Source organism: Vanellus vanellus, assembly GCF_965231255.1.
Source record: "Vanellus vanellus genome assembly, chromosome: Z".
Taxonomy (NCBI): Eukaryota; Metazoa; Chordata; class Aves; order Charadriiformes; family Charadriidae; genus Vanellus; species Vanellus vanellus.
Window position 1 is genome coordinate 7,547,153 of NC_138908.1, and position 27,594 is coordinate 7,574,746.

At 42.7% G+C, this 27,594-nt stretch overlaps 1 protein-coding gene across 1 annotated transcript; it reads right to left on the reverse strand.

The window, feature by feature from the left end:
- Window positions 1-8,269: 8,269 nt before the first annotated feature.
- Window positions 8,270-23,494, reverse strand: LOC309683298 (V-type proton ATPase subunit S1-like protein; the record flags this gene model as incomplete). Its single annotated transcript, XM_082497540.1, has 7 exons — window positions 23,412-23,494; window positions 17,342-17,382; window positions 16,504-16,565; window positions 14,553-14,794; window positions 10,744-10,794; window positions 9,774-10,017; window positions 8,270-8,572 (listed from the first exon to the last, which is right to left on the reverse strand). The coding sequence occupies exons 1-7, from the start codon at window positions 23,432-23,434 to the stop codon at window positions 8,270-8,272; spliced, it is 966 nt and encodes a 321-aa protein (XP_082353666.1). The 5' UTR covers window positions 23,435-23,494.
- Window positions 23,495-27,594: the final 4,100 nt, after the last annotated feature.

The following is a 27,594-nucleotide window of genomic DNA, read 5'->3' on the forward strand; positions in this document are numbered from 1 at the left end:
TACAGCAAGATTATACATATAATTCTGTATCTTTCTAATTTTCACTGTGGAGTTCTTGCAAAATTTAAGAGACTGCATGGCATATCCCAGGGAAAAGGGTCTTGAGTGATTTAGAGCATCAGTTTTACTGTAAGTGTATAACTTTATTTATTATAGAAACCATTTCAACCCTTAAAAATTTCCAGCCGGCACCACAGGCAACAGCCACGATAACAAAACAAAAGGGATCCACGAGATGAACAGCTGGATTTAAAATTCTTTCTTGTATTGTGCACGGAGCCAAATCACCTCAAGCCAAATGAAACAGAAGCACATTTGAAATGGAATAATTTGATACTGAAGGCATGCTTCTTTGGGCACAGGTCGAAGGATTTCCACCGTTACTCAAAAAGGAAAGAAAAAAACCTGAAAGTATTTCTCCAGGGGCGTACCACCTTCTACAGGACAAACCAAACCAGCACAAGGCATTTTTAGAAATAATTGCAGAGCAACACGCGTCTAGGTTGGAGGACATTTGCACGGTATTTTTTAATTCATGTTCTCCAAAATTTCCACTTTTTGTTCTTTTCTGTCTGCTCTCCCTTGGGCCTGAGTGTTTGTTTTCTTTAACATCACAGTTTCTTTACTCTGAAATGCAGCCATACTGTCGGAGGAATATTTCTGTGTAAGGCAAAAGACAACGAGGACGGCATATCGTTCCCGTATTTCACAAAGACATCACTTTGGCAGCAGGGGTGTGGGCGCTGGACCACATCTATTTTTGTCCAGTGCTCAGACTTAGACCTACGGACCTCTGCTCCGTGGCTCGCTGATTAGGGGCAGGATTTGTAACGACCCTGCACCTCATTTGACAGGCCGTGGTTTCAGACTGGTTGAATGCAGGCTTTTCAAGGAGTAAGGCTAAAACTGTCCCTTTTTCTTAGGTGTCACACGTTTGAAGTTATGGTTGTAACTGGAACAAAGCTTTTCAGCTTCTTGAAGAGCCTTGATTAATATTTTGTGACAGAAAAATGCAGCTGGGAGTGAAAAACCTGCTCGTTGTTGATAAGAAGAAACGCTGCAACTTCAAGGATAAGAGCTTGGGGAGTTGCAGACTGTGGAAAGCTGTTCAGGGCAAGCAGACGGCCCGCCCTGCCCTGCAAAACCGAGGGGCAAGCACTTGCAAAGCGGCAGAAATGCCTAACGCACCCGCTGATCCTCCCCACAGTCCCTCGTCCTACCCCAGGTCCCCACCTCTCCTCCCCATCCCGCTGCCCTCTCACTGCCCATCACACCACAACACCTCCCAGGAACCAGGACCGCCTCCAAACCACGTTGCAGACACCCAGAGCATCCCTTCAGAGCGGGACGAAGACCCAGCCGCCTTCTGCTGCCTTGCAGGTGAGACACAGAAAGCTGCCGCTGCCTCAGCGATTGGGGACTGAATGTCTCTGAACAGCTGTGCTCCTGAAGATGCCTTTTAAGCAAAAGCATTTGTGGTGGTGCTACTCCTGCTAAGGTGGAGCTGGGCGCTTTTTGTTGTGGGCCCTTTCCTGTGCCCTTTTCACGGAGAAGACCAGCTTTAGCTGGAAGAAAACAACAGAACAGGGCTTAAAATCTTGTGCATTTCTTTGTCAGAGAAGACAGATCGTAAGTGCCCTCCACTGCAGACATGTAGGAATGGCAGAAATACTGTTTTTCTCAAGAGGACACCGGATCATGTGATGGTACTGGCAGGCATGTGGAAGCGCAGAAAGCATCCCACCGCCACCGATGGTCTCTTCAGACCACCCCTGGAGACCTGCAGCTCGATCTGCTGCCCCTCTGGGCAGCGCCTGTGGGTCCTGGGCATCTGAGAGGCAACTCAATAGCCTAAGAGGCAGCACGGGGCCAAACAAAACGTGTGGCTGCCCTTTCTGTGGCTCTGATCCGCCCCACTAAAGCTAACGGCATGACACTGCCCTTCCTGGAGAGAGGAAGGTGAAAGGCTGCAACGATCAATTAGCTGGTGTTAATGGAATGCTCTGCACCTGCAAAAGCTCACTCAGATGCATAGAAAGAAGTCTTTTATTTGGAAAACTCGCTGTTACAAAATACCGCCTAAGTGCTGGAAGCGCCGGACTTTGCCTCAGCGCGGTCGCTAGAGGTGGTTTCATCACCCACCAGAGATGAAGCGCGGAGTGCGGAGGCGGAGGCAGCAGAGCTCCTCGCAGCGCGTTGCTGGTGATGCCTCGGGCGAGCGGGCGGACGGAGGCTACTTGCTCCCAGGGTTGTGCCTCTTTCTTCCAGCCCGGAGGAATGACGGGGCACAGAGCTCCAAGGAGTGCAAGCCGGAAAAATCTGTTTCTGCCTCGTGCAGCAGGATTTAGTGAAATAAATGGAATAATGCACTTCGATTACGAACACTGATGAATCAGTTCAGAAAATGTATCACCCAATCATGGTATTAAGATGAAGAAATCTCTGTCATATGTAAGCGGAGAGGGTTACAGAGCAGGTAAACGAGTAGAGAAAAGAGCTGCTTGCAGAAATCGATGTGAGTTTCCATCCTAAATCAATATTCCTTTATGTTCTCAAGCAGCACTACTTCCCTACAAACAAACTAAGAAATTATTTGCAATGAGCAATTCAAATCTCTAGGTAGCTAGCATAGGGCACGCTGATGTACTGAAATTATAAAACTTATCCAGAAAAAGCATTCAGAATTAGGCAGATGCAAAATGTTCAGGAAGGCTGTTCCAACATTTGCAGGAATTGAATCTCTTTGTTAGGCTTCAAAAATAACTCAGAAGAAACAAATGACATTTTCTGATAAATAGTAAACTATCAGCTTGAAGAAATAAAAGTGAAAAGATGTATATACAAGGTTTAGCACTTTCTTCTGTTTTCTTATCTCATGAATGGCTTGATGTTAAGCGAGTGTTCCTCTGAGGTTAAGCCCATATCTAAAACTGTCTACCACAGCAACACTATTTCTTAGCTTTCGTAGTACGTTCCCACGGAAGCCAAGAACCAATTGTCATGAAAAATAGAGTTTTCATCACAGCCTGAACCTGTGTTGACAGCAGTCTTTCCAGAAGAGATGACTACTGGCATAGCTGTCTTCCTGTATCTCCACTGCTGCTTTCCTGTTCAGAAGCAGCTGCAAGTACATCAATATTACCTGTGGAAATGCTACACACACAGAAAATCACATTTATTGGAATTTGCAGCTTGTACTGCTACTGTAACGTTTGAGATCCCTTAGGTGGGTTACTTTGTTCACTCTCACAGTATCACAGTATCACAGTATCACAGTATGCTAGGGATTGGAAGGGACCTCAAAAGATCATCTAGTCCAATCCCCCTGTCGGAGCAGGAACACCTAGATGAGGTTGCACAGGAAGGCGTCCAGGCGAGTTTTGAATGTCTCCAGAGAAGGAGACTCCACAACCTCCCTGGGCAGCCTGTTCCAGTGCTCTGTCACCCTCACTGAGAAGAAGTTTCTTCTCAAATTTAAGTGGAACCTCTTGTGTTCCAGCTTGAATCCATTACCCCTTGTCCTATCATTGGTTGCTACTGAGAAGAGCCTGGCTCCATCCTCATGACATTCCCCCTTTATATATTTATAAACGCTAATAAGATCACCCCTCAGTCTCCTCTTCTCCAAACTAAAGAGACCCAGCTCCCTCAGTCTTTCCTCATAAGGGAGATGCTCCACTCCCTTAATCATCTCTCCTTTATGCGATGCAAATTCCTCCTTAATAAAATGCTTTGTGCTATTTCTAGAACTACTCTGCGATGAGGCTTTCCCTGCACAGACAGACAGACAGAGAGCAGCACTGGTCCAGGGCAGGAACAGAGATCCCTTGCATGGCATGCCTGATGACTTGATGATGAATCCCAAACTGGCTGCGCAGTCTGCATTCACTTCTCTTGACTCTCCCACTGCAGGGAAACCAAGCTTAGAAGACCAGACAGCGTGGCATCCCAACCCGTGTGGCTACACGCAAGTCACAGCTCTTGACCTGCTCCTCCAGCTGGAGCAAACTTTGCATTTTAACGAAAAGTTTCTTACAATGAATATGGTTCATATTAAATGACTGGCTGTTAGCAGGGTTTGTGCAGCTCTGAAGGTAGTTTGGGGTCTTTGTTCTGTAACATCAAATAGGGTTGCTGTAACGTTACAGCAAACAAATTAAGGTGTGAGCTAGGAACCACTGCGTCAGATTTAAGATCTATCATAAATCAGCTAAATGTCATGTCACAAGCCTTACTGGAAATGGAGAAAACCTTAAGAGGTATTCAAGTAATGGTGAAGAACAGACCCATCCTGAAAAATGCAAACATCAGAGGGTAAGCTGAGTTATGGAAGTCACGGAGAGAACCCACAACTGATCTGCCACTGCCTGAGACTCTAAGAGAAGATATAACTCCAACTACCAATAAGGGTAACCCAAATGCCAGCCCAAAGCCCTGGTGCTGGGTGTCAGGGTTCTTCTTAGGATGATGCTGAGTAAAGATTCTCCCATGGGAGTTGTTCTTCCACCAACTCTATCTTCTGTGCATAGAAGTAAGAAGCAACAGCAGCTAAGGATACGGCTCTTTGTTACTGATGTTAGATACAGCTTTTCAGGGTTGAAGTGGCTATTTTTCCCTCTGTACTAGGCTACCATTTTCCCAAACAGGCCTTCTTGCTGTGCTCCTGGGGACAGTTTCTGAACCTGAAGGTTGCATCCACCTTTTTGAAAGTCCTCAATTAAAAAAAAAAAAAAAACAACAACAAACAAACAAACAAAAAAACCCTGCCAGAAATACCAGTGGTGCTACAGCAAAAATCAATTTTTAAAAGAGGAGAGGGAAATGCCACCATTTTAAAAACTTGAAGGAAAGAAATAAATCTATTTCTTCTGGCTGGCTGGAATTCAGTGTTACTCACCAGCCAGTGGGCTCATGGTTTTTGTCCCTGTCTTCACAGTGACGTTGGCTCTGATTGTTCCTTGTACATTCGTAACTAGTACTATGCCAACGGTCCACCACTTCGGTTCAAACAACAGTACTTAATGCACTGCCTGAAATCCTAGTTTTCTGCAGACGTGAAGTTGCCTAATATTGGGGTGAGGAGCAATTATATAAAATTTTAACTGGATCAGCTGAAACGTATGAGAAACAAATGTATTTATTTGTTCAAATCAGTGTTATCAGTGCACAGTGAGAGCTGCATAGTCTGTGAAATTTATCCTGTTTCAGTTAAAGGAAATAAGACTCTTCCTTTTGACTTTGAGTGAGAGTGGATGGGGCTGTGAATTTGAAACAGTGAATCAGTTTTGAAAAGATGCTATAAGGCTGTTGTTTGAATGAACCTGTATATATGTTGAAAATGCTGCTGTGCTCTCATGCAGCCATGAAATTATGCAGAATGTGGACCATGCAAAGAAGCTTATATTTTATTAATGTGTCCATTAGTGCCAATGTAGCTTAATTTTGTAGCAAGCAAACCATTTTAACTTGAATTTTCTTGTTTCAGGACCAGAGCAATGGAATGCCTCTGTTGTTCCAAAATGTGCATTCGATAAGGATTGTCTGGCTCACAGAAAACACAGCCTATCGGGAATGTAATGTCTTTTTCAACCATGGGTGCTTGCTTTTATACAGGGCACAAGGAGACAGAAAGTGCAATGATGATGATTTTTTTTCTTCCGGTGCAGTGCTTTTTTCCCTAAAGCACCATCAAGTCTTTACAAATATGTAGCTCATAATTCCAGTCCTATGACTGCACATCATATTTCTTGTCTAACTCAATTAGTGTATTTATCCTTACTAACTCTTGCTGGCACCTGAGTAGAAATGTGATGACACTGAGCATACCTGGCGGAGCAGAATCATCTGCCACTGCCAGGCAGGACTGCAACATGAAAAGTCCCAGCAGAGAGAAGACAACTACTAACTGTGCTCCTGCACCCAAGAGATCCCGAGTGTAATACCGGTTGTGTCATCATTTCAAAAAAGCTGAGAAAAGGAAAGGAATTTTCTTTTTCTTGACATTTTTTTTTATTTTTATCTGCATTCTCTTTTCTCGTGCAGTTTGCCTTGTAAATAGTGGGTATAAATTCATCTCTCTTTCAAGAGCATTCCTGCTGAAAGGGCCACACCCACCTTTTAATTCTGCATCAAAAATTCTGCACAGACACGCGCTGGGGATTTGCAGTGCAGAGCCTCTCGAGCATAACGCCAGCAGTTATCATCTCACCCTCAAAGCCAAGATAAAGTGAAGGCAACATAGCTGGGTTGGAAAACACGGAGGGAGGGAGGTTTAGAAGGACATGAGGAGTGAGGGACACGATTAGAAGGAATCTCCCTTATTCCCGATTTACCAGTCTCCTAACAACCTCTTACAGCAATGGTGCTAATACCGCCTACTTAAAATATGCAAGAAAATGATAGGTAAGAATTATACTGACAGCATTACCAAATGCTAAACAGATGGTTAAATGAGCTCTGCAGCAGGAACCCGTCCACTTGTCCCTCAGAGAACATGAGGTTTAGAGACCACTGCCATGCCCAAAGCCACCACCACAGCTCTGCAGAGTGGGTATCTTACATCACTGAATGACAGTAATTTTGGCAGTCAGGCTACCACTGATTAGTGTCAGGTTTTTACTGCCTGACAGGCAAGCAAACCCCAGGCACAACAGCACTGCTCTCCAGACCCTGAGGAACATCACCTAGTCAGCACTGGCATCCTGAACTCCTTCTAACAGTGTCATCAGCCCACATCCATCATCGCTGTCTGTAAGCAGAGGGGACCAAGCCGGCAAGTGTTTTGCCACTCCACACAGAACACTGTGGGTTTTATTTGCACCCTCTCATTTTAACCTCATTCAGGTTCCCAGACATTCACATTTTTGCTTGCTTCCTTTACAACACAGATAAAGCCTGGCAGCAACTGGCCACAGGCAGCATTGCCAAGTCCCCATAAGCTTGTCTCTTACGTCTGGTGACACCCCAAAAATGGTGGGGTTTTTTTTTGCCCTGAAGTGCATTCCTAGATCAACTAACTGCTTTGGACTCCACATCGAGTCTGCGTGTCGTCTGTGCTAATAAACAGGAGATCTCTGGATGTCTCTCAAGGTTTTTTAACACCACTGCAGTACAGTTTACAAAGACCTCAAACAACTAATTAGACTATTATCTAAAATAAAAAATGCATTTTTTTACTCAATCTAGTTTTGCAGAAGGTTTTCTAACATGCTGAGGTTTTGTGATATTTGTGACCTAAAAGCACTACAGTTAGCACATTAGTGAGTTCTTCCTTGCTGGAAGTCAGGGCCAAATTGCAGGCTAATCCAGAGTTTCCAAACTTTTACTCTAACAGAAGAAAATATGAACGGGAAGACATTATTTTAAATGCTCAGAAGGAGTGAAAATTATATCACAGTATCCTTTTCACTGCTAGGGAACTTCCACCACTTTGTTTATATATATTTTTTCAATTACAGCACTGGCTATCTCCATTCAGGTAAAATTCCCAAGGGAGACTGATGGGATTTGAAAGAAAAGAAATTAACCTAGAATTACAGGGTATAATGCTCATAATCCGTCTTTTGGCGTGGAGTTGAGCTGGGAAGTTAAGGGTAAGCCTTTGACCAGATGTCTACTGTTCTCCCACTAGATCCTTATAGTAAGCCTCCAGCTTAGACAGAGAAAAGTATCAAGATGCTGTTGTACCAGAGCCATCACTATTTCGTCAGTGTAGTGGATAATACACAGCTTATGTGGCTCTGGAGACTCCAAAGGAGGAAAAGGAGTTTATGAGGACAAAGAGGAGGGGATGCAATTTGGAAAATAAAAGGAAAACACATACTAAGGAAGGAATGGATGCCATTTTGTCAGGACATAGAGCAGGGTGGATGAAGCAAATACAAAACCATGAAAAATACTGCCTTCTGAAAGAATAAGCAGAGAGGGATTTTTATTTTGCAATTTTTTGTATCTTTATTTAATTTCGAAGTCTCCATTGCTGATTCTCTCTTCGAGACTTGGGAAGCTGGATGACAAGATATGCATTTTGGTTTCGTACTACAGAAATAAACTCCCATGACATGAAATCTCTTGCTCACAACAGAATTTTTTTCTCTCATCTTGTTCTCCAAGGCATCTTTGAGATGGTTATCAATAAATGACAGTAACTGGCTAAACAGTCTGTTACCTACTTTTTCTTTCATCAGTTGGTGAAAAATCTGCACAAACTACATACGACAGTGCCAGCAGAAGAAAATACCACTTGGTTCACTGAGACAGACACATACTGCTAAATATAGATTTTACAGAACTGTTGGTTTCTAAGTTCATAGGACTCATTTCCACTGCTTCTCAGTGGCTCTTTCTCATCTCCCATGTCACTGTCTTTCATCTGTGCAAAATAGGCAGGAGAAGCTTTGCATTCATAGTGCCTGTCAAGAGATTTCAGGTGGATCAACATATGGAGAGCATAGGCAAGAACCAGCAGCAGAATCAGCGACATAACCAATCCCATAAGTATTGCTGGAGAGAAAAAGGATGCACAGTCTTTTGCATAGGCGAAATGTCCTTCTTGAATGTTAAAACCTTGAATCTACAAAGAGAACAAAAGGGGTCATATTAAATAAAGTACTTGTGTCTCAGTTACAAACACCTTCACGAATTTGCTCCTGATGGCAGTAAGAATTTTTAATTTAATTCCCACATACCGCAAAATTGTATCTACCAGTGCTAGCTGGAGTTAATGCTCAGAGTTTATCCAGGTCAGTCCTCTAGAAACTGCCAGCTATTCTAATCCCCTTCACTCTGCTGCCCAAAGGATTTGCAGTTGTGTTTTAAACAAAATCTTCTGTGATCACTCTTGAGAGCCCAGTAATATTTAACTGTAAGCATGGTACCTTTCAAGTTAACAGTGCATTTCCAGCATCACTTGTTGAGAATCTCCAAAATCTCTGTTTCAAACTGCATAAACCTCAACATGAAAAAAAAAACCCAAAATATTCTCAATTGCCTACCTTAACATTGGATTTTTCTCACCAGATCCAGGAGTGCGGTATATGGTAGCAAATCAGCTAAACTAAATGAAGTTGCATCCAACTATGGCCCATACTGTTAAGTTTCACTTGTGGCTTCAGTTCTAACATGAAGTTTACCACACTGGCATTCAGGGATTGACATGGGCATTTATCACATGGTGAGAAAAGGGGATCAGCTTTCCCCCTCAACCCCTTTTTCAGCTATTCATGCCCTATGACTTGTATCTAAAAGCAAGACACCCTAGTCCAATTATCTTAGGCTCCCTTAGGCTTACTGTCAAACACAGAAAAATAGGCACTTTCAGAAGATGATTAATCTCATCCTAAAATAAGGACTTAAGATGAATCAGAGGAATTATCCACCAGCTTTAGAGGCAGGCTGGGGTGACTATAAGCAGAGCACAAGGTTAAAATTACTAGGCATCAAAAGTTAAGTGAGAGGAATCCCATACTTGGTGACTGATGCTGTTATTGATGCCGGGTTTAAGAGCCCAGCTCAGGGAGATGTAACACTGAAAGTTAAAATCATGCTCCACACTGAAGGGAAACCCAAGCAAGAGACTACTGAAAATCTATACAGCCCTTCATTTCCTTTGACAGATAGATAAATATAATAATTTAAGTCTTCATTTCTTTTTCAAGTTCCATGGAGATCCTGTCAACTGTCCATGGAAGGTCATTATATTGCTTGGCAGTGAAGTGAAAAATTTCCCATCAGTCTACCTGTGGGATCCATTTGGCTTAATTCCGTGACATTACCTGGAAATCAATAAAAGTGACTTCCCAAAGCTTTGAAAGATCGTTTGCAGAGCTGGGTATGAGAAGTGCATCGTATCTCTGCAAGCTGCTCACATGTTCACAGTGGTAGGAGTAACTTGCTGGTGCATATATTCTGGTTGCATTAAACGTTGCTTGTATGGAGTGGTTGTAAAGAAGCTGCAGTCTGTGTAAGCTGAACCAGTTCTGAACAGACAGCTGGTAATAGTTGGTTGTTAATAGGAATCTGAAATTATTGCATGGGGAAAAAAGATTAATAACAAAGCGACTCTAACTAAGAGCTGAAACTATTAAAGTCACATGTTGAACAATCTTAGAATGCACACTGGTACTACCAGTGTTTCACCCGTTTACATCAGTGTGAGCTCGAGCTCCTTCTGTTCAGCCTGGAAAATTTTTTTAGTTTCTTCATTGTTGCAGCTGAAGGACTTTGCTGCTGTCTCACACACAGAGAGGAAAGGTGAGGGATTTTTCCTAAATGCTTGAGAAAAATCTATATGCCACATTGATATTGTACTTCCATCCAAAATACAGAAAATTATTTATCAAGAAATGCTGTTTTCTTCAATCACCAAGAAGCAAACATGAAGTAGGTCACAGTCTGATGCCTGAGCAGTCCACACTATCAGTTCTTGTGGCAAAATTCCCAGACAAAACTGTAGCTAATTAGCAAGGTTTAGCCAAAATCTCAGACATGAGCAGATTCTATGCAAAAGAGATGACCTCTCTTCTTGTGACTATAGAAGTCAACATAGAAGAAGAAATCCCGTAATAAAACAAGGCAGACAAATGACAGATGTGTTAAATGCAGGTGTCTTAATTATACAATCAACAGTTCTATGACATTATTTTTGCTTACACAAATTCTCCTAAAACAAATTGCACAAACAACTGCATAACAATGGATATTAACATGTGATTATCTAATATGTTCTTTCTCATATAAACTTACCTAATAACAAGTCCCTTTAGATTGCCGACATCACCAAACTTCAGTGAAAGCCTAGGTCAAAAAGCAAGTAACATCAGGCTAGTTAAAAACTTGAGAAATCTTAAGAAAAAAAAGTGGGGAAAAAGCCCTGAAAGGATTAAATCTTCCTCCAGTGAAATGTAGTAGTACACCTGTTAATTTGAACGAGGCCTAGACTATCCAGAAATAACAGAACTTCATGTTTAACTTTCAACACAACTCAATGCCACTGCTTCCAACACCGGTTGACAACTAGGTTCATTTGATCTGTGCTCACCTTCTCAAGCCGTGACATCTTAAGTCATGTATCACCTCTGTGTATCATCAGAAAGTGTAAACAGCCACATTATTCTCATCTTTTGAAATACTAGACCATAAAAAATGCAGATGACGTTTGAGTTCAAATTACACACATGTGCATCATTAGAGCAATGTAAACACACTGACTGAGTGGCAGCTCTACAAAGCTCCTCTGTGATGAGCACGGGCACCTAAAGTTTACTAAAGTGAAAGGCCCTAGCAGGTTAATTGTAAATTAATGCATACTCTACCATCCTTCTACCACCTATGTAATTAATGCATCGTAGCACTGCATGATTAAGTGGCATACTTTTTTTTTTTTTGGCTTAACAGTAATATTTTGCCTCTTAAAACCTGCGGAATAGATTCTCATTGTTGTCATAACCTTTTCAGACTAAGCTAAAGACAAATTATAGTGAAAACATGCAGCATCTGAAAAGACTTCCAAACTTAAAGCTGAAGAACATTTTTTAAAAAATCAGCTAGCCCTTTGGCTTCATCTGAGATCTAGATTTCTTCTTGTATCTTGACTAACACCGGTCCAACAGGCCAGGACACTGAATCTAGACTTTCCCTTGCTTTACTACAAAGGGAAATCATAGATAGCTGAGGATTAGACATACGCAAATATGGCATTCAACTCACTCGCCTGATCTAGGCATAGAAAAAAACTACACAGGTTGGATTATTATATTCATATAGCAAATACGTATGTGTTTGATGTCAAACATTTTTTCCTGTCTCCAGCTACTTTGCATTGATTAGACAGTATAAACCAGCTTGAAAGCTGGCCTAAAGCCACAACAGAGTGTTGTCTGAACAAAGAAGGCTGGAGAAGGGAGAAGTTTAAGGGACTTTTCGGGGGTGAGAAAAACTGGTCAATGTAGCATGTGAGCACTCAGGCATCAATGGGCATCATGTAGGCGAATCGTTAAACCTGAGGTTACAAAGCAAAATTCAAGCCAGTTTTTCCCTTTTTTCTCTGCTACAGTCAAATGCAGGTTGACTTAAAATCTACCCAAGACTCATATTTGGCAATTACGCTGAGTGTAATCCTGATTCATGAGCCCAGATCACTCATTTTCCTATATAGAGAGCACGATTTCTACATGTAGGGGTCTCAATCAGTACTTAGATGCTCTCAGTGGCAATGAATGAATGGATACTCGAAACATACAGTTTCTAATGACTCAATGTGTGGAATCTAGCAGAGATCCCATATATCTGTTCATGCAATCTGTCAAATGTCCTTACAAGTCCCTCCTAGCAAGAGCTCAGAATAAGAAAGTCCTTTCTCAGTTAGGATTCTGGAGCACATTCAAAGGGCAGGAGTCAGTGGGAGCAGTATTTCTTAATCTATCCCAAATAAGCAAAGTATAGAACATGCAAGAAAGCAAATCCATTGGGAAGGGGTAGCATTTTCCTCTCACTCTCCACAGAAAAGGGGACAAAGTCTTCAGTAGACACAGTATGTCTCTTGACCCCACAAAACCATGGCAGCGTTAGCCTCAAACTAAGCATCAAGGTCCTGCCTGCCTTTAGCAGCTGTGTCCCTAGTTTGAGGCTACTTAGAAAACTATGGGAGAAACAAAGAGAAAGAGGAGAAGACATGGCAGATAAGATGGCTCTGGACCCACAGATATTTGAGATCAAACCTCAGCTATGGTGAAACACTGATAAAAACCATGTCAAGAGTATGCTGCAGAGTAGTTCTGCTACCCAACTCTTCCTGCACCTTTTTTAATGAATGATGTTTTCTATAAATTCCCAAGTATCTTCCAACATAATGCATCAAGCAGAATATAAAGCCCTGTGGTGGGCTGACCCCAGCCAGCAGCTAAGATCCATGCAGCTGCTCACTCACTCTGCCCACCCCACAGCAGGACAGAGGAGAGAACAGGAAGAGCAAAAGAGAGAGTGCTCATGGGTCAAGATAGAGGTGAATAAGTGAAGGAAAGAGGAAAAAAAAACCTGAAGTCTTGCAAGGACCATCACTGACCATCTCCCATGAGCCAACCGATGCCCAAAAAATCTCTGAGCAATGGCCACCCTGGAAGACACAAGCCCTACCTGCTTCTTCTTCCTCTACTCCAGTTTTTATTGCTGAGCACAACACTATACGGCAAGAAATATAACTTTGGCCAACTCAAGTCAGCTGTCCAGGCAATGTCCACTCCCAGCCCCTTGCCAATATCAGCCTGGGGGGGGGGAGCAGAGTGACAAACAGAGAAAGCCTAAATGCTGTGCAAGCATTGCTCAAAAAAAATAATATTATTCCATTCTCTACCTCTGCCTTTCAAAACATACTGCTGGATTAGTTCACACACTGATGATGTAAAATTCAGACTGCCTTGTTGAATACTATGATACCACAGGCAGAAAACCTGGCTTCTTTTTCTATTATACTTTTAGTTTTCTTGCAACCTCACTAAAATTTCTGTTCACCTTGGGTTATCCTTCACATATGTATAATTAGAAAGAGATAATGCTTACATTCTGTGGAAATATGTTTAGTTGAACAGGTGAAATGTTGTGTAGGAGCTAAATGAAACTGCTGGGTTTGGTCACGTTATTTTTATTCTTGTGTGTCATTACAGATTTAAATTCCGTTTATGGGGTAAACTCAATGCTGACATTCAGCACGTGCCCAGTTAGGTGTCCACCTCCTAATTTTTAGACTGTTGCCTACCAGAGTGGAATCAATGACCTGATATTAGAGATGAAGCCAGCCAGCATACTACGTGGAAGGAGAGAAGTGGCCAAGTACACTACAAAGGAAATCAAAAAAACTACATGCCTTTCTAGTCTAGCCATGGGATTGGAGAATTTTGGATCCAGTTAGGTTAATATATGGCTCTCACTCTGGTTTAGCAGGAGCTAAGTATTGTGCTCTTCATGCTGAAGGAATCCATGATAAACTGGGATGCAGAGTTCAGGTTTTCAGGTCACATGCAAACCTGTAGTGCATTCACTCTTCGGCTTCAGCAATTCACGGATCGTATCCTGGGACTTGGGGCTACCTAACTCTGTTTCTAAGTGCACGTTTGCATCTTCTATCAATGGTTTACATTACTCTAGCACACGTCCTATGAAGGGATAAGCAGTCACGCACAGCCAGCCCCTGAGCCCCCATATTCAGCATAGCATCCACTACTCAGTCTCCCAAACAGCCATGTAAAACAGCTGGAAACTAAAGGGATCTACAGCTTCAGCCTCACAGGTATGAGGCAGAAGTGGCTGGCCACAAGGATTGACTACACCTCTGCCAGAGACAAGGACAGCTACGTACATCTATGCGCCCCATGAAAGACTCGTCTGAAAGTATGATCTTACCCATGCTGCCCCGCTGCCCACAATGATAAGCCATTATAGGAAGGAGCTTGCCCCTGGGGGTCTGCACCACATAATACAGGGTCCGTTTCCTTCCATATGTATTTACTAGACTTGTTATGTGGTACTAGTTCCATTGGCAAGGTAGAATGCCACCTTACATTGCATTGTCTTCACTGCAGTTTGAATCTCCAACATCCACTGTTGCATGGACACCAAATGTCTTCTCCGTCAAATCCAGCTGCGTGTGGTTTTCAAACTTAATCATGATCCTCTTGGCCGAGAAGAGAATGCAGGGGATGCCATTAACTGTGACGTTGAGAGGGCTGTAGTGGCTGTGGGTGAACGGCCTCCAGGATGCTCTTTCCCGCTGTTCCTTCCTGCTCAAGTTGTAGCTGACAACCTGATTGACCACATAAAAGATCAGTATCAGAAGATGTGTATTTCAGGACTTACTCCCCATCCTACTAGAATAAGTGAGGCCTGCACTTGGAGAGCATCTGCAGTTCTCAGCTGCAGCAGTACTGAATTGAGGAAGCAGAGAAACCTCTGGCTAACCTCTTCCCACCACAGGAATGGCACCATGCAGACCTCTAATTCCATCACAACTGGCCAGAGAAAGTTATATTTATTCTACTAGGGTAGTATCACTGGGGCAAACCATATTCTTAACATGTTCCTATCTCACCGTAGAGCTGTACAATATAAAAAATTGAAGCAAAGCTAGAATCACAAGGTGCTAACTCCAGCAGAAGACTCTTCAGGACACCTCTAAGAATTACTTCAGCACACAAAGAGGGCTCATCTTGGGCCAAGGACACAGCCTACCATGCTGAAAGCAAACTAGACAGCTGTCCAGGTGAAAGAAATGTCCAAGTCTAAGTCTACATGCAGACAGTTTGGCTCCTGATGGCTTTAAAATCAGTAAAATGCCTGCTGCTTTACAAATTCAGCTGTTCACAAGATTAAAAACCTGGGGTCTGCAGCTTCTGCGTCATCCGTAGACATTAGAAAAATGCATCACTTCAAAGCCAAATTTCATAGCAGAAGGAGGACAATTTGGCTGTCAAGCAATATAATGTGAGACACTGAGGTAGGGCTCAGAAAGGACTTCAAAATTTAACTGTCATTTCCATATTTCAAACTAAAATTTCAAGACAGCAGCTCTTTTCCATCTACACATATGTCCTATCTGGATATGATGAAGTATACAATGTCTGCATGGCTGTTTTGCATGTCGTATGATTAAGCAAGTTCAAACCATGCACAAACAAGAGAGGTATTCTGAGTCCCAGTCATAAACAGCATCTTACAGGCTCCAGAAGGGACGCGGTTAAGCCCCAAAGCTCTGTCTTGGCTTAAAGAGAGATTTTTTTTTTTTCTGTTCAGATTAGCAAATCGCATCTCCCAGCTCAGACCCTGAAAGACCCCTTTTGATACTTGACCTTACATATGGCACAAGGCTGCTTTGGGATTAAAATTACTAAGTACTCACAGCAACAAGCTGAAAGCAAGGTAAGATCATGGTGAGAAAATGTGATGCAACAGCCAGCAAGAAACATTGACTATGACTGTCATTTGTATAAATGATGAGGCTGTTTTCTCAGAAGTACAGATGAGACAGATTTAATCAACAGATTATTTACATTAGATTGTATCATTTGCGGGGTTTTTAATAAGGAAGCCTTTTATGCCCAGTTTTTGACAAGACCTACAGGCTGGACTCAGGAAAAACTCCCACTAAATTTAAACAATCAGCAGTTTTGCTTCAGCTATTCTTTTAGTACCAAGCAATATAAGCAAAATACTTGCTGCATCAGTCAAATGGCATTATACAGGATATGGATGACAGGATTTGGTTCTTTCAGTAAGACCCTGTGTCCAAACCCACTGCCAGCCAGCACCAGCAACAGCAACTGAAGTCTCACCTCACTTCAGAAGATATCTTGTACAGCAGGTACCAATTCACCAATCAGTACCGCATCACAATGACTTAGACAGTTTTGCTGGCTATTTCTTGTAAATAATGTATTATTTCATTCAATAATGCAAATTAAAAGATCTCAACATGCTGTGAAAAAACTTCACAGATCCAGTTCCTTCAAACTTTACCTGTGTAATTGCTACTTGATTCACATTAAATTTTGGCTTCACACCACCATCATAACGTTGACCTGCAGAAGAAAGCGTGTTATAAGCCCACAAAGAAAACATCCAATCATTTCTAAAAGCATAATCTTGCACATTCTTATTCAAACAATAACTACCCCTGCAAGAAATGTGTATTTCAGAATACCTAATTTTGTCGGCTTGGTGCAAAGACTGCCTTCAATATATGCATTTTCTAGTTTACTTTACCTTATTCATACAACAAGGTTCCCCTGCTTTTCATTGAACATCTTGCCACCCTTACTGGGCAGAACTCCAGTGCCCCAAAATGACAGGATTCAGCCTATACATGTATTTATTCATCCCAAACACACTTAACAAAAACTCTATTGTCAAGGGGTGTGTGTTGAATTGCATCGCAAAACCGTGTAACTATGGGTGGGAATTTCTTCCCCTGCACTGGCCAGAGACGGGAAGCTGTGACAAATAACCTGACTGCTTGCCAGGAGAGTGAAGTTTCACAGATGACAGATCATTTCATGGACACTCTCACAGCTCTATCCTTCAAACATTTAACTCTGTTTTCATTTGGTTTTAAAAAAAAAATAGAGTGAATACTTCTTTCTTCCACATTTTCACTGTATCTCAGTCAGTAAATTGTTGTTTTAACCAGGCAAATCCTTTAAAGGGTATTTTTTAAAGAGAGATATGCTTTAACAACACATTTGACACAAGAGTCACTAATGCCAGCAGAAGCAGCATCTGGGAACGAAGACCTTTTACAGCCACACTAACAGACCCAGTATCCAGCCATTCAGCCCACTGAAAAAAAAAGCCTTACCATTTCTCTGCAGAGAATCTTGATCTGAAAACCCACGTAAGCTAGAAGAGAGGAGAAAAATGTTTACTGTACAGCATCTGGATTTAAAGTCTGCAGCAAGTTTACTGGGGAGGGCTCCTGTTTCTTCTTCATTTGATAAAACATTCAAAACTTAACTCAGATCCTTGGCTGGTTAATGTCACACAAAATTAATCCTAAGGTCACCGTACCCAGGCTAAAAACACCTCCTATTCAGAGATCCCTCAGGTGGATCAGCCTCGCCAGGCATTCCCAGATCCGTACCATATTGACTAAAGGCTTCATTAGCCCTCTTGTCCCTTTCCTTGGTCAGTTCTGTGTTAGAGACTGAACCAGTTCCAGCCCACAAGCAGGGCAACACAAGGAAAGTGCTGCACCATAATCATCCCCCAGTGAGGATCAGAAGCAACACATGGAATTCCTCCAGGATAAAGCAAATGTGCTGGGCTCGTATGACTTAACCCCAGATGTACAGCCATCTGAAGACAACTCCTGAGTGGTTCCAGGCAATCCCAAATCCCATGGAAGTCAGCTGCAAGGTAGGGAGCAAGTGAAGCACATCTCAAGGAACAACTACCAGGCTCGTGAAATTTTCAGCCTTTGATTTTCTTCTTTGGTATAATTTAGGGATAAGTCTTCAGCTGGTGTAAGTATGATCTGCTTTCCTGAACTAGACAATCAAGTCCAGTAGATTCATGTACATCACCAAAAGATCAACAAGGTCAAAGTCCAAGAAACCAGGGTCTCCCTTAGGACTAGACTCTACTCCTTGAGTCACAGAAAGACCTTCCTGCCTCCTCCACACCACGGCAGTTTCCCTGGGACCTGCAGCCCACAACAGTGGATTGATCTACTGATCTGATGACACGTGTCCACTTCTCCAGCCTGCCACCAGCGTTCCCTAGCAGGTGAATGCATCACCACGCCCGCACTCGCAGCCCAGTATTGTCCCACAGAGACCCTGTATACCCTGCCCTGCTTCTGCCCCACCGTAAGCGATGATGGGACCAGAGCTGCCACACAGCCACTTCACATGGAAATACACTTCCATCTTCTTTTCTTGCCTTGTTTCTTACTGGCTTTCCAACCCACCACAAAAGCAAAATAGGTGAAACACAACAGTTGAAAATGTTGAAAATAGTTGAAAACGCAAACACCAGCACATAAGGACTAGGGACAAAAGCAATTTTCATTATTTATGTGTAAATTATACTGTAAGGTATTTGAATTGCAGGGTCAGGCCTTGGCCTTGATGGGGAACCCTTGAACAGATGGGTGAACCCGCTCCCCAGAGGACTCCCTGGGTAGGGGGATCTGTGTTACCCACAAGCATGTACTGCAGGAGCGATCCCAACCTAGTTTCCATCACAGCATCCTAAACAGCAGACAAATATGAGTCTGAACAACATAACGCCACCAAAGGGGAAACGTGGGATGGCTTAGAGCCTGCCTTGCCTGCTGCCATGCCCCCACGGCTCCAGCAGTCGGGGAGTTTGTCCACACTGACCCTGGCTTGCCTGAAACCCACAGTGATTCTATCTGCTTCAGGTTTCACATGCAAAGTCTTGTGTACATTCGAGGTCTGGGAGGGCAGGCTCTTTCTTCTGATCAGTGTCTCTCTGGCGAGAATGTCCTTTTGCAGGCACGCTCTCTGCTGCCACAAACAGCAGATCTCTCGTGTCCCCCTGCAGACTCCCCAAACCCAGAAGGCAAAACAAGCGAAAGTGAAGCAGAGTCTGTATTCCAGCTTGTCACTTCGCCGCCAAACACCAGGTCTGATGAGCAGCTCTGCTCCCGACCATCGGGGAGGCTGCCCAGTCCCTTCAGGAGCCAGGGCAGTAACACAGAAGACAGTCTCCAGAGAAAACCCACCACAGCACAAAAAGACAGCTAGGCTCTGCAGCGCTGCAGCAGCGGCTGTGATCGGAGCTGAAAGAACCTTAAAAAGGTCTTACATTCAAAAAAGTTCAATAGAGGTAGCACTGGCTAAAATCAATCTGGCAGTTTTAATTATATAGAATGAGACCAACTCTTTCCTCAGTCGGAGCTGTTAAGCCCCAGGGACTCCAAGGAGGCTGCACGCTTTCAGAGTGGGTCCTGCTCTCCCCTACCATGCTTTCAGAGCCGGGGTTAGTGATGAGGTCTCTAACCTCCTGGAAGGTCTCATCCCAGCAGCGAGCAGCCTTCAGAGACAGGTGGGAATAATCCTCATTTTGACAGAAAGGTAGCAAAAGTCGTGGCTAAAATGGACCAAACCTTATTTTCTTGCTCAGGTAAAACTCTCTCTTAGGTTGTTTAACAATTAGCGACATGGGTTTTGTGATTTGATGCAGCCTTATTTTTCTTTTCTAGTCTTCCTTCATGACAGATTGTGCCTTCAGGCTGGAAAAGGCAATTTGAGAGCATTTGTTCATATTAGCTACAAAAATGAGGCAAACCGACAGAAAATTAATGTGAATTATTTAGTGATACTAACTGTAGTTGTATCTAGTTGTAGCCATATATATTTAGTTATACTTTGAGCTCCTCCCTACATACATAATTAAAAGCTTATAGACCACTACTCCAGTTTGGAAATCACTATGCTGTAGCGCGCAGACTGAAACATTGGGATGAGAGGACGCTGGTGTAAAACTGTGTAATTCATTTCATTCTCTCACTGGACTTGAAACTTTTTTATGTTTTTCTGGCAAGAGGAAGGGTTACCTTTGTTTTCATGATTGTTGATTAAAAAAAATAAAATCATTACTTAGCTTCCCATCTGGGATAAGGCGAATACCATGGTCATGCCAATTAAATCAGCTTGAGGAATGCTAATTGATAGGCAACACGAAGCCTTGAGGAGAGCACACAATGAACGTATGAGGCGTACCCATAGTGAATGCCCCTGTGGGGTTACATCCTGAGCAGAAGGGTTATAACCAGCCTCCACGCAGCCCGCGGGAGTTCATGACGACACAGTTTGACACCCCTACCTCACACATAAAACCACAGCAACGTGCAGCCACGCTGCTCCAAAAAGAAATGTCAAACGTCTCCTCTCAGCATGAAGACACTCAAATATAGATGAATGCGCACAGCTAATGAAATATTCATGCTTTCACGAGGAATGCAGTGGAGAGAGCGTCCTGGGAACTGCCACTACGTACCCCAGTAGGACAATGCGGACCAGCCACATGGCTAGCACACTTGGGAGGCAGGCGGAGGTATGCAAGCGCAGCACTCCACCTAGGTACTCCTATTCATTGCGGTGTTAATTAGCAATGCTGGCTGCCTCCTTCCTTCCTGACCAGGCAAGCAGCCCCATTAGAGAAAGGAGAGGGAAAGTCACCATGGCAAGGCTTGCAGTCTTCACTTAGTTCTACTAAAGCATCACTAAGGCACAGACAGCCTATTCAGCGGCATAAGGGAAGGATCGTCTCCCCATTTCCAAGCAAGCGGGAGTTGATGTTGATGTTATCAGGTCTGTCAGCTGCCTTTGACACTCATAACCCTGAGGTGTCACAGACGCGTGTGACCTGTGATGGGAACGGGTGGCCCTCAACAGCCATCCTGCTGTCAAATCAAGCAGCCTTTCCAGCCAAAAGGCAAGCTGGGGAATTCACAGGCGACCTCTGGCAGCAAAGCCCTTTTGCCCTCAGCTGGGGCGTGTTTCATGGAACAAAAGCATTGAAAGAAAAAATAGGAAAATAACAACAGATTAAGAAATAGGTACTCCATTTTGTATGCAAAAATGTTAATTACATGTATAAGAGACAGGAAACTAGCTAGTACTAGAGTGTCTTCTCCACTGCTGGCAAAACTACCAGCAAACAGTGGCTAGACCTGCAAATTAGTGACAGCAAATCATTTTTAGCACACTTAATTAGAGACTAGACTTTTAAACTTATCACTTTTTCAGCCACTCTACCCTAAAACTTCAAATTCAGTTGCACACATGGTATACATTTTGATGACTAATATTTTTCCTTACCCATTCGTAAATAACTAGCCCAGATACACCCAGACGTGTATGTTGTATGTTCAATTTACCATACCAAGTACATTAGGAACTCACATGAAATTGGATTAGCCCTAATACAAAGCACTGGGATGACTAATCACTATGTAAACCCAATTAAATAAGATTATAAGTATAAAGAAGTGTAAATTCCCTCTTATCAGATGACATTATCCATCCACATAAGATAACCAAGTCTGGCTTGTTCATCTGAAAAAGTTCTCACAGGCTCCAACCCTTGAAGACTTCCACACGAGCAGTCTTTTGTCCACTCAAATGAGCTGCATTAATAACCCTGGTGCTCAACAGTGATTGACTGTGGAGGCCACAGACAGTTTTCACAACATCAGGTTAAAGGAAGCCATATTCACACCGTCTTTTACTCTTTGTATTGCTGCTCTGACAAACTGCATCACATGGCAAAATGTACTCTACCGCAGTATTTCAATTACCCCACAATTATCACTCTAATACTAATAGTGTCCAGCTGCAGACTACCTCACTGGCTGCTGAACTAGTTTCAATTAATTTATGAAGCATTTAATTGGAAAATAACATGTAAACCTTCAAGCGCACAAAACCCAAAGTTATGATGAAAGGTGATGAATGCTTGCTGAGTGCCTGGTAGCAATGAACTGGTTGTAGTCCTAGGAATGTTGTTCACAAGCAATTTCAATGAAGTTATTAAAATTATAAATGTGTAAGCCTAGAAGCCCAGATTCAGGGCAAAAGCTAGTTCCTTCTAAGAAACATCCTAACAAAAATGTTATTAAGTTTTAAATGTATCTATTTCAGTTCTAGCATTAAGAAATACCTATAAAGCCCATGATTCCTACAGTTTTTAAATTTTAAGTATCCTGTGTCACATTCTGGTAGCCTCATGTGTGATTTGACACAGGGAGACAGATTTACATAATTATTTTACAATCTACTAAGTACTGGGGTTTGATCTGGGCTTTAATGGATGTCCGATAAGAACTGGATCAAAATCACAAGATAGTCAAGCTTTCGTTTTTAATACAAAAAAAAGAAATTGAGCTCATAGAACTTCTAGCAGATTAACACTGTGCAGGCACAATTCCACCTCCACTGAATGCAAACACAAAATCCCCATTCAATTTATTGGCATCGATTCATTTCTTAATATTTATTAGAATAAAGTTCATGTAATGCTCCACTGCTTGCTTTCTCTCAGATTTTGTTGTGATTGCACAAAAGTGCAATTATACTAAGAAGACATTAACAAATCTGAAAACTGGCAGAGGAGAACAGCAAGTAAGCCATTTAAATGAAAACATATTGTAGTATTTATTGGTAACTGACTAGTAGATCTCTTAATACAAGCTTAAGCAAATCACCACATGTCCTTCTTGCCTTAAATGCACAGCTGTGATCTTGATCAGCATATTTCATCTGCGTGTTATTAGTGATTTTGGGGCATGATTCAATTAATAGAGTTTTTGCTTTTGTAATGCATGGCTCTAGAAAGTCCTCTCTTTCCCCTGCTATGACTTGGGCTTCCTATTTATACTTCATTAGAGAACAAAATAGCACTCAAACAATAATAAATGCAAATATCTAGTAATTTCATAAGTTTAACACTTCTTTGCAACATTGAATTGATGCTTCATTCATTCTACAGAAGTAGAATATTTTAGCACCTATGTTTCTTGGAGTAGCTTTCACACCCTTGCCATTATTCTATTTATAACTTTGTTCTTACACAGACCAGAGAAAGTCAGGGTGAGAGTCATTAAAATGTAATGAAATATAAGACAGACGCCCAGAAAACATTTTAGAACCACCATTTCTAGTATTGTCTATAAAATTGATTTAAAGTTACATTTTTAATGCAGTGTAGGCTTCAAAATAATTCATTTCTGTATTAGCCCCAGGTGTTTTCAAAGCTGAAAAGAAAATTAAAATCACATCCTGACATTCTAAACTGCGATTGAATCTGCTTCTACACAGCACAAACAACCAAATTACAACACTTAAAAGATGCACTTAACTCCATCAACAGAGTTTGTGGATACATACTCAATTACTGACCTGCCATCCACCATCGCAATCATTTGCTCCACAGACACTGCAAATTCCACATGCAGAAAAAGCAGTAGGAGCCTCACAGCAGCGTTTCTTTCCATCGAGAAGAGAGTCGGTCCCTCCACACCCAGCACATCTGCTCCTCTGGTCCAGCGGTCAGCTGGGTGCCCGCGCTGTGCCCGGCAGCGTGACGGGCAGCAGATGCAGCCAATCGGGGCTGGAAGTCACCACTCCATCACTGCACCGGTACCCACAGGAGAAATTCCTCGCGCGCTCAGATTTATTCTGACAGCGGACACCTACCGCTGGCACGCTCCTGCTTCCTTGTGAACTAAAGAGTACATGTTCTGGGGAAATTGTACCAGGATGTGAGCTGTTTGCTAAGGAAAAAAAGAAATAAAATCAGATGGTCTCTCCAGGCTCTAAAATCACACTGAAGAGTGCTTCTTATCTGTACTCAACCCTAACCTTAAAGAAAGGTGAAGGTGCTGTTTCCAAACAGCTTTGAAATTTCTCCTTCTGTATCATAACCAGAGAAAGAATTACATGTATTTTCAAGTCTTATAATACCTTCAGAGTAATACTATTATCCCCATTTTACAGATGTGAAAGCAGACATAGCAAGCTTAGAAGTCAAATATTTGGAAATGGTTTCCTTTCTTCAGCTCTAATTCAGTTTGTGCGTGTCCAGCTTTCTGGCTCAATTGTTTTTATACTTACAGATAACTCTCATCCAGATCACAGTTGTTAAATGCCCACAAAATGACAGTGCCTCTGTTTCTGAACTGTCAGACCGAGACGCCAAGGCACTTACACATCATTGCAAATACGGCAGGTTGGTTCTGGGACCAGTCATTTTCAAAAGACGAGTGGGTCACAGGCACGGGTACCTCTTCTGCAGACCCTCAGTCCTCATAAGCCTTCTCAAAATATACACCAGCCATTGTCCTGATGGCAAAGAAGAGAGCAAGGCACATTGAGCTGACTCTTCAAACCCTCCACACATTACTCACAAACTGCAGCTTGCATTCAACGTGTCTACACAGGACTGGGAAAGGTGAAATCAGGATACTTGCTGGTGGACCAGGTGGAATAACAGTGCTCTGCAGCGTGCTCATGTGTGGTCTGGCCACCTTCACGAACACAGCCATGGATGTGTGACCAGCCCAAAGGGAACTCAGGGGCCCAGGCAGAAATGGGTGCCCCGTTCTGCACAGGCAGCTCACTCCTGACAAGAAGCTCAGACATTTAGTCCCACTATGCACTTCTCCACTTAAATATCAGACAGGACGTCATCACAACCTGCTCCTGCTAACAGCTATGTGTGTTCATGTACGTGGACACCTCTCTATGTACACACACACCCCGCACACCCCTACTGCTTTCGTGCTTGGCAGCAAACGTCAGCTACCCACCTATGTGATCACACAGTAAGCCCTACTTCACTGATTAAGACCTCCTGCCCACTGCATTCCAGAAATAAGATAAATATAGGGGCTTTAGCATCATAACTATTAAAAAGGATTTTCCATCTTAATTCATTTTCTTTCAGTGATAGAGTATTCACTAATCTTTAAAATCTCTCAGCAGCTTGTCCCCAGTAGCACTGCTTCTATCCAATTTAAGGAGGAATACAGATATTTACATGAGAATCCCCGCTTGAAAAATGAGATAAGGGAGCGTAGTGATAAACAAGTACCAGTTGAAAATAATCTCTAAATGTTCTGTGAAGCACCAGAAATGTATTACACTAAACTTAGAATAATTACAGCAGTATAGAGACATGGCTCGGATGAAAATTTCAAGCAGCTCTGGGAAAAGGCAGAAGTGTCACACACTCTTCTAAAAGTTACTGTTCATGCAAACTTGTCCTTTGATGACAAAGCAGCTATCACTTTCTTGTTTTTCACTTAGTATCATGGCAGTTCAAGCATTTCCACTGCCAGGGAGGAGACACAGCAGATCTTACTGTACTTTAAACATTGCTCTTTTTTTGGATCTCCCTTGCAGAAAAGGTAGTTAAGAAAGCAGCTGGTGATTGTATTCAGCGTAAGGGCTCACAGTTTTGTGAGGTTTGTGATGCAAACAATCAGAGACTGATAGGTCAGCCAGTCTGTATTGCTGGCAACCCACACATCCCCAAATGTGTCACTACAGTCCAGCAAACCCCCTGTCAAATGGGATGATCACATAAACATTGATGGAGACCCCAAGATGACAGCTGTTCTGCCTGATGCTACAACGATTATACAGACAATGAGTTTGCATGCAACGAATGAGACTGCAGACATAATTTCAAACATGGATAATGTATCTCTTTGTCTATCATCTCCTCAGGCAGACAATGGCACAATTTATTTTCAACACAGTTTATACTTACCTTCAGATGACATATCAGGTGACCACGAACAGAGCAAAATAACATGACTCAAGCAAAGTATGAGGTATCAGTCAATGTACAAGGTAACAGCACTTAATATATCATTACTATTTTTTCACTTTGCAACCTGCATTGTTCCTCTGATTCAGATATAGTCACAATGCACTGACAAGGCAACAGAAGCATGGACAGAAAATCCACCTTAGTATATAGAAAGAGCTTGTCTCAGTTCCAACAAAATCCTCTCTCTGGGCAACTGATTTGCATGCTAGTCTTTCAGACTTCATCTCCACCACACAGGCTGGGATGATGTAAAAATGAATCCTGTTACAACTCTCCTGCCTCCCTTCTACCCCTTGCACCCTTTCCAACAACCCCAAAAGATGCGTCCTATCCTGAGAAATCTCCATACAGACTCCAGGCCCTACTGCAGCTGGTCTGGATGGAGACTGGATCAAGAACGAATCTTCTGATTCTTGGCCAGGGAGAAGAGGGACTCCACGAGAGCAGGGTCTTGTGGCTGCCTTTGCAAGCATGGCTATGCAGAGCCTGGTGGGGCACCTGTTGGGGTTTGGGCTGGGCTGGTCACAAAAACAAATGACAGATGCTCTCTAATTTATCTCCCAAATGAGAGAAAAATGACAGAGAGACTTATGAGTTTATAAGAAACTAAACTACTTTAATGAAATACTAATAATTAATAATAAAAAGAAAATATAATATTAATAAGGAAATAATGAAATGTATACAGTATATACAAAACCGTATCAAGCTCCCAGGGTGACAATCGCATCACCAGTCACCAGCAGGCACTGGGAAAGCCCCACACTGGACTCAGCAATGGACAGGAACTGGATTCCAGATCTGGATTCAGGAACACACAGATTGAGACCAAAGGTAGATGCACAGACAGAGTCCTCCTCAGACATCAGCCACTGAAGCAAGAGCCTGACCCTTTGATCCCTCAGCTTTTATACTGAGCATGAGGCAGATGGGATGGAATACCCCATTGGTCAGTTTTGGGTCACCTGTCCTGTCTGCTCCTCCCTGCAGGTGGGACTCCTCTATCCTTTTCTGATTCCAACCCTCCAAGGGGGCAAATAACAAAAGTTAGCTGGCCTTGGATGTTATAGCAATAAGTGTAAGCAAGAGTCTCTCTGCATACCATGCCTTGGTATTAATTATAAACATCAGGCCTTATCTCTGGTAGAAGACAATACTGTCTGAAAAATAGGCTGTTAATTTCGGAGAGCTTAGTTAGTTAGAAAAGGCTTAGATGAAAAGTAGAATCACTGAAAAGAACATTGGCTCTGTTTTACCTCAAGCCAGGACAGCAGCTGTGGCCAGGAGCACTGGGGACAGAGTCACATCAGTTGAGCACCGGGTCGCTGGCAGGGACTGACTGTGGGGCTGCCCCACGCAAAGAAACAGCTGCTCGGTGTCCGGTTCGCTCCTCTGTCAAACAGAGCTGCGGAAGCAAAGCAGTCCAACTGTGCCATCCAGCAAGGTGTTAGTGTCCAGATGATCCAGAATGGCAGGAAAACAACGGCCCTTGTTCCCAACAGTGGGTGCCTGAACTTCATCAAGGTAGATAACCTGCATCCAAAACCAATGAAGCTAACTGTCACAGCGTAACCACTCAAAAATAGTAATGTTACTGACCCAACACTTTGGGGAGTGTAGAACTATAGAACTAATAACATAGACTGTGAAATAGTGAAGCTTGAATTTTCCAACTTGAGGCTATTTCAACAGACTCAAGGTGCAGCTTCTCCACTGTACGTACACATGAAAATTTACCAAAACGAG